The sequence below is a fragment of the Leucopleurus acutus genome (genome assembly GCF_964270905.1).
Source record: "Leucopleurus acutus genome assembly, chromosome: 5".
Lineage (NCBI taxonomy): Eukaryota > Metazoa > Chordata > Mammalia > Artiodactyla > Delphinidae > Leucopleurus > Leucopleurus acutus.
Window position 1 is genome coordinate 114,374,997 of NC_139147.1, and position 8,346 is coordinate 114,383,342.

Consider the following 8,346-nt stretch of genomic DNA (forward strand, 5'->3'; position numbering starts at 1 on the left):
ATTGAGAAAAGAACCTCCCACAGTTGAATCCTAAACTACAATGTGCGGTCAAGCATTCCCATCAAATATTTTAAATAAGATTTCCATACCTGTCTTCATCACCATCAACAGGAATAGCTATGCTGAATACAGAGGTGGAGAGACTGTTCATAGGTGTTAACTGAAGGGGGTTTGCCAGGGCATCTGCAACAGGAGGCTTCACAACAGGCTTAATTTCAGCAATGAGAGAAAGTGGTGGTTGAGGTAGGGGTTCGGATTTTCTTCTAGTATCGTCAACTTGCCCGACTAAAGGCTGGGTCTGAGTCTGAAACTGGCTTAGGTCAGACTGCGGTAGACTCGTCGGTGCACTGGCCGTGCCTGGCGCTAAGGGCAGCCCCACGTGCTGGATGATGCTGCCGCTCCTGCTGACCGGAGGATGGCTTCCCAGCTGCTGCGCCTGGGCCAAGGGCGCGGGTACATTTGGCATAGTAACAGAAGTGGTAGACACACTAGGCACGCTGGGAGCGGGCGCGGCTGCAGGCACGTTCGGAACTCCGGGCACCACGGCGTGAGGGCCGCCGGGCACTGCCGATGGCGCGCCGCTGCCACCCATCTGCGGCGGAGGCGCGGGCTGCGGCTGCCCGGCCCCGGCGGGAACCAGGCCCGACGGCGCCGCGCCTCCCACGGCAGCCGGCGGCACTCCGGCCGGCTGACCGGGCGCGGCCGGTCCGCCCTGCGCGGGGCCCGGCCCCGGGGCCACGGCTTCGCCAGGCAGGGAGGCCGCGCCCATCATCTGCGCGCCCGTGGAGGAGGCGTTCTGGCCGGGGCCCGCTCCGGCGCCCGCGGACGAGGGCTGCGCCGGGCTGGGCGGCTGCAGGCCGGCCACGTGCGGCTGCAGGTACTCACTCTGGCCGGCGGGCTGGACGGGCAGCAGATGGCCCGGCGGAATCTGAGCCTGGGGATACGCGAACTGCTGGGGCGGCGGCGCGGCAGAAGCGCCCACGGCCGGGCCGGGCTGCGGAGGCAGGGTCAGGCCGGGCTGCGCCAGGGTTACATTCGTCAGCGGCAGACCCTGTCCGTTGGGCCCCGGGGGGACGGAGCCAGGCGCGGCGCCCTGGGGCTGGCTGGGCGGCGGGGCTGCCATCATCTGCGGCGGCCCGGCCGCGGCTCCCGGGAACGGCGGCAGCGGAGCCGAGCTCGGAGCCACAGCCCCACCTACGGGCGGCGGCTGCGGCTGCGGCTGCCCAACGCCAAAACTCTGCGGCGGGGCCGGGGCGGGCTGGCTCATTTTCTCCGACGGGGGTAGCTGTGACACAGCAGTCAAGGAACTGTCAGTTCCCGAGTCGGGCCCGTGCGCCCCCGGCATGGAGGCCACCACCACCACCACGGACCCTCCGGTGGCGCCCAGGCCGCTGTCCCGATCCGCAGTCTGATCAAAAGTATTGCTGTGCCTAATGCAATCCCCGGACCGGGTCAGGACGCTGCTGTCGGAATCCCGCTCATAGTATTCCATGCACGTCCATCGGCCGCGTCTATACGGCTCCCCGCTGCCGTGGTCCAGCTTGATCACGCGGAAACGGGAACTACAAGTGGTGGGGGGCTGCGAGGGGGCGGCAGTCCCTGGCCCGGCGGAGGGGCCCGCGACCGCGGGGGCTCCGGGGGCCCCTGAGGAGGGGGCCGAGGGGGCGGCCGCCGCTAGGGTACTGGCCAGCGCCCCAGCCACGCTGCGGGCCGAAGCGGCTCCTCCTCCGTTGGCGGGAGTGGCCGCCGCGGCCGCCAGCTGCCCGTCCAGGACGAGGTTGGGGGAGACGGTACCGGGAGTCTCCGCATCCCCAACATTGTTGAGCGTCTCTTCGGAGGAGCTGCGCTCGCAGACCTCCTCGGGGCCGTAGTCCGTGGCCCGAGAAACGTCGAATATCTCGGAGGAGACGTCCTCTGTGCGTGACTCGTCCGGATCGTCCAGGCTCTCGGTGTCCTCGGTGATGCTAGTGGCCACCTGGGCTGTGGTGACACTGGTGATCTGGAAGCAGCTCTTCTTCTTGGCCGGCATCTTGGACATGGTGAGGAAGGCTGGAGGGCAGAGAGGCACGCCGCCTCCTCTGCGATCTTGCCGGAAACCAGGAAGGGCAGAGCAGGGCCCCCAAAGACAAAGTCCGCGTCCGCGCTGGGGTCTGAGGGCCGCCGCTGTAAGAGTCACGGGTTGATCTGTGCGTCGGTCGCTCCGCGAGACATCCTCCTCCCGTTTCCTTCTCCGTGTCGGTCTCTTCGGCTCTGCCCCCGTCTCACTCGCGCGCCGGCTCCTCCTTCCTTCTCGCCTCCCGCAGTCGCGGTGCCTCAATTCAATACCCCCAGTGGCGGCGAAAGCGCGATCCCAGGGGCGGGCCGGCTGCTTCCTCCTCGCGTCTCCGGGCCGCCGTGGTCAGTCCAGCTCGGCGCCCCGCGCGGTCAGCAGGCCTAGGCTGGGGGTGGGAGTGGGAGGGCGAAGGGGAGGAGGCGGCGGCGGCGTGAGGGGCGGTGCTGTCCCGCTCCTCGAGCCAGTGCCGGCGTCAGCTCCGGGCTCTCGGACGCCGAGAGGGAAGAAGGAGGAGTGGCGAGTCCGGAGCCGGGGATTCCTGATTCAGCCAGGAGCCGCGGGCGGGCGGCGGAGCTTCGGTGCGGCCGGGCGGCCCTCCCTCCCCGGCTCTAGCCGGAGCTCAGCCCCAGGGACATGTCGACTGTCTCTGGCGGAAACCCGCTCCGGGGGAGGGGAAAGCCGGCTCGGTCCTCCCCTTACAGGGGGAGCCACCCCCGCGGGCGGGCGGGCGGCGGCGGCGGTCTCGGCCTCCCCTCGCGGCTCTTGAGAGAATGAGGGGCGGCGGCCGGCGGGCCGGCAAGCGGCGGCGCTCTGGCTGTGTGAGGTAGCGGCGGTAGCTTCTTCGGCTCCTCCTCGGTGCGGCCGGTTTGCAGGCTCTGGAGAAACTGAAATTCAAACTGCTGAAGCGGTGGCTGCAGCTCCCTCCCCTCAGCCAAGATGGGGCTGAAATGGCCGCGCCAGGGATGCTGGGAGGAGCAGCAGCCCGGCTACCGCCGCCGCTGCTGACTAAAATGCCGCCGCTGCCGCAGCCGTCGCCAGCGCCGCAGCCGCCGCCGTTCCGTGACGCACCGGCGTCGTGACGTCACCGTCCCGCCCCCTCCGGTTTCCTGCAGTTTTCGCGTGGAGGCTGGGGGGGCGATGGGCGGGGCTAAAGGTTAAAAAAGGGGAGCGGTTTTTTTTTTTTAATTTAAAAATATTTTAAATTTAAATTTTGCGCTATAGGTCTTTAAGAGTTGAAGAACTAAAGGCTCTTAAATTCCAAGCCTAGAAAAACTTACAGCCGCGCCAATCGAATGTTTTTATATCGGTTTATTCCGAGACACTGGAAGACTGGAGGTCATGTGCTTGCTGTGTCTAATGTTTAGCAAAATCTTAGTGAAACAAGGCGATAGGAATGGGGGTTGGGGGGGTTAGCTAGGATAAGGAGGGAGACGGCTGGAGGAACCGAATCACTTAAAAAAGTCTTTCCTGATAATAAATGTTATCCACTATAGTCAGAGGAGTGAAACGTTGAGAGAAATGGGGATGATTAACCAAGAATAGCAAGCCAGATTGAGTCAGAAAAAGGATCTTATAGCCAGAAATTCTGTCTCCAACAATGGCATCAGGAGATGGTTTCTTGCCCAGGGTGAGGTCAGTTTAAAAAAAGATTGGAGGTTACCAACATATTCCTAATTTTCCTGAGTTTGTTGTGATTCCAGCATCGAAGAGTTCATTTAAACATCTTGAGATTGTTTTTACTTTCAGCGTGAAATCAGCTTATGGGCTCCATAAATGTAGAACCTACTGCGTTAAATAGTTGTAGCTCTTTCTTTTGTTTATTCTAAAACTCCTAGTTGGAGCCAGAGTGTTAGATGTTTTGGATTGGGCCATGAACAATCAGAACAAGTTAGAAAGCACCCTTTCCTGTCCAGAAAGCAGCTATGAAAGTACTGGAGAATTTATCATTTAGTTGCCTTCTGGTGAAAGAAAATGGTAAGGCCATTCTTTTAAACAGTTTAAAAAAAAAAAAAGAGGAAGGCGGCTCTTGAACTTTGACATACTAATACATCATTTAGGTAAAATCTAAAATGTCCTGATGGAATTCAAAATTTCGTATCTATTACAGCTTTAGCAGTCATACCATGATGGGTGACATAAATCAGTTAATCACTGTACTCAGTTCTCTAATCTTTGAAAAATAGAAATACTTTTTATCCCAAAGGATGTTTTGGTAATTAAAATTTACAGAGAATTTTTTAGGTCCTTAGTTGTAAATAATATACAGAGATTTGTCATTTAACTTTAGTAGAACCCATGTCCTCCATACCCAAGTGACTGAGGTCAGGATGTGAAATAAGACCACATAATAACATCCCTGTTTCTTAAGGGGGTGGGAGAGAGTAAAGTAACAAAGTGTAACATTATGCTGCTATTGTGGCAGAGATAGCTAATGGAATGTTTCAGTTCTAAATCTGTAATTTCAGTAATTGTTAGAGACAGTTTTCCATCAGTAAGGTAGATCAACTGGTTACATCCAATATGAATTTATAAAAACTTAGTTTCATTTTGGATTAATTTCCCAGATTGTTAAAAGGGGTGACCATTGGGTGATGTTGACTGTGTGGCTTTTGGAAAAATAAGTATCGTATGCCTGCTTGTCCCATTACATTATTTTATAACATCAACTTCTTGATTACTTGTTATGATACTCTTAAATCGCACATTTAAAGGAATCATCTTAAAGTAATCTGTAAGACCGTTTCTCCTTAAAGAACATGTAAAGAATTTATTATGAAATGAAAATGATGACAAAGATAATTTAGAAGACATCAGTAATGGGCTATATTTCTGGTAAGGATGGGTTTAAAGATGTTAAAAGACATCGAGCAAAAAGATAAGATTTATAAAGTTAAAATGTTTTGTTTATCTGTTTAAGGATTTGTGTGTGTTTAAACGAATAAAATAGTTCTCTTGAAAGTAAGTTTTCCAAAAGCTTTAAAGGCTCTAGCTTCTTTTATACATTTGCTCTTTAAAAATGTAAGGAACTTATTGCATAAAACTTCTGTTAAGAAATGATAAGAATTCTGGTTGTTGCAAATAAGTGTGAAATCATTTTATAGAGAGCAAAAAATCATATAACTGCAAAAAGCTATGTAATTTCTGGTTGTTCCACAAAAAATTAAAAGCTGTCATGTAACTAATTAAAATGATAGAAAGCAGGATGTACATGCAAGTATGTGTGTGTGGGGAGTTCATAATAAGTAACTCGTAGCTCTGTAGTCTAACACACTGGAACTGGGGAGATCCCTGGAGTTCTATACCTCAAGACTAGTGGTCTTACTCCAACTATCCTGGCTTCCTGTCTGCACCCAGAAACTTTAGGTGGAAACTGTGGGAATCCTTGGTTACTGCTCAAGGACCTCCAACTTGACTGTTCTACACTTTCTTCTTCCCTCAAAGATTTAATTTGAAGCAATGTATGAGAAGCATATTTAGGAAGAACAATGCAGGGGGGAAAATGACTTAGAAACTAAGGACTGTTTCCGCTGATTGGAAAAAGACAAAACAAAACAAAGCAAGAAACAACTATGGCAGCAAGATCTTTTCATCATTTGAGAGAATCCTATCCCCAAATTCTGCTAGGTTATCATCTAACCATATCAGTTACCAGATGGAAAACTGTTTCATAGTCACAACATCCTGGAATGTAAACTACAGAAATACTCAAGAAAACCTGACTTTTTATTTTTCCAATGAATGTGTATCATATTTAAATTAGTAATGGTACATTAATCCAAACACTCTGGGATAGAGTAAAGAAAATCATATTTTCGGTAGAAATGAAGCAACTGTCTAGGTTAAGAGAAGTAACCTTTAGAATTAGTACTGTCAGTCAGACGGTGACATTTATTGAGCATTCCCTTGTGTGCATTAGGAATTGGATAGCTTGTATCCCAGCCAACAAATTTTTCTGGGATTTAGAAATAACATGTTTATTTTCTATATTTTTATCACTAAATTGTTAGAAAAATACAAAGTGGAGGACTAGTTTTCAGGTTCCAAAAAGCGTTTGCTGGAAATAAATATCAGTTGTCTGAACAAGTAGTACTGGACTTATTACTATGTTTTACCTGGGGTTCCATTTCTGGAACAATATCTTATTAATAACCCCCTGCAGTGAAGCCGTTGTGTAATATTATCCAAAAAGGGGGAAAAAGGTAACAAAAGAGGACTAAGGCTAATGAAATTCCATGAATACTCTTATAAAGAAAAACATAATCTGATTGAGATGTACAAACTTTGAGAATGAAGTGTGTAAAATTTTCACATGTATGAAAAGTTCTATTAGCTACTCTTCTAGAGTTCAATATGCTATCAAACAATGATGTCTTTTTTTAATAGTGAAGATTTCCTTGAGTTCCAAAGACCTTTGAAGTTCAGGCAAAATAGAGCAATTTGGTGGAAGAAAAGGGTGAATTTTGAACTAATAATAAATACAATGTCCTATTAAAGCTTTTTTCTTTTATTATGGAACTTAACTTAGAATCTAAAACATTAGTTCTGTGGTTTTGAAATCTAACTTAAATGCTGCAGTGTAGGGCAACTTCAACAGAAAATCTATTAATGACTATATATATATATATTTTTAATATTATATGTTACCATTTGGGATAAAAGAAATCTGTGTTGCCTAACTGGAGAGAACTTGAGATCAAGAGTAAGCTCCAGTTTTGCTATGGACTTGTTTTCTGACTGGTGACAAGTCTATATTAATCCCTCAGTTTCCCCATTACTAAAAAGAAGCAACATTGTGGTAAAGAGGCGTTAAACCACCAACCCCAGAGAAAGAATGGATGGAAAAAAATAACATGTGGCAGTGTTTTGGCATCTTTGGAAAGATAGAACTCAATGTGATGCTATTGGCAGTAATGTTTTCAATACAATTTGTTAATTAAAAAGAAAGTTACAAAGTGTACATGATTTTAGGAAGAAGCCATATTCTGTCATAGATGAACTAGTTATTTACAGACATTTAATGGCCTATCATTGGTAATGTGAAATCATCACCATTTATTCTGTCCTTGTGTATATGAATTTGGTATATGCACAGATGTGATTATGTATCATTTCAAGTGATGACATACCTTTACTTTTAAGTTGTAACTTTAACACTCACAGAAGAGCATTGAAAGACATTGCCAATTTCTAGACTTCTGGGTTATAGTTCCTTATGTATGTTACTATTATCATCTTACAAAGTTTTTAAAAAGTGTGTTTGAGTGTAGAAACTTGTATAAGCTTTATATGGACACGAAGGTGGTCTAAGTGTTGTTGACTGATAATCTGTTGGTCATTCTAACCTGGCTAATTGGACTACTTTTAATTCATAGGAACAAAGGGTTGAAAGGCACAGATAGAATCTTGACTACTTTGTATTTGAAGTTACATTTTAATTCAAAACTAGTTCTTTCGTCACTGGAAACAAAACACTTTTAGCATTTAACTTTAGAATACTTGAAATCCTACTTTGACAGCATTCATTCTCATTAAAATCTCAACTCATGATCCATGTTTGCACAAGGATTTGGGTATTCCTTAAAATGTCCGTGTAATGAGCTGCTTCTCTGCAAATTAATACTCACTTCCCTTCCCCATTTGTTGCCTGGGATCTTTGGAAAAGAAGGGAAATAAAGGAAAAATGCAAAATCAAGGTGAAATGTTAACCATAGGGTCGTTCCAGTTGCTGCCGTGAAATCCCTAATGAATAATCATAATAGTATTACTATGACATCCATTTTGTGGCACATACCTATTTTTAACCTAAATTGACTAGATACAAATATATTTTCATCTTCAAATATTTAGAATATTTTCTCCATCTTCACCCTGTCTTTTCTGGATTTTGATACTAATTTTTCTTTTTTTGCATACTCCAAATGTTTATTCACTGACTGATCTAATTCTAGATTTTTTGTTTATAAAAATTTCATTCTTACTTGCTGTATAGGTACTCCATCAATACAATGGTTCTACCCTCGAAGGAAAAAATATTCAACCCTTTCCACAGAAATGCATATTTTCAAGAAAGAAATTATGTGGTAATGATTCATTCACATTATCCAAATATTCTCTACTGAATTTCTTTCATCTTAACTACTGTGTTTAAAATAATTTTGCTTTTTAATATTTCATTTGAAATATTATATTTTGGTGAAAGAAAAAAATCTCCTAGTAGCACCAGCCTTATATTTTGAACAAACAGCTTTAAATATCTACTTGTTCCTTCATTCAAAACATATTTAGAAGCCCAC

The 8,346-nt window shown here is 47.1% G+C and overlaps 1 protein-coding gene across 1 annotated transcript in view; it reads right to left on the minus strand.

The window, feature by feature from the left end:
* Nucleotides 1-2,193, minus strand: part of TSC22D2 (TSC22 domain family member 2) — a 49,995-nt gene extending 47,802 nt beyond the window's left edge. Inside the window, exon 1 of the mRNA XM_082839027.1 lies at nucleotides 90-2,193. Coding sequence (XP_082695153.1) covers nucleotides 90-2,038 — 1,949 coding nt within the window. The 5' untranslated portion in view covers nucleotides 2,039-2,193. The remainder of the gene's footprint in view (nucleotides 1-89) is intronic.
* Nucleotides 2,194-8,346: the final 6,153 nt, after the last annotated feature.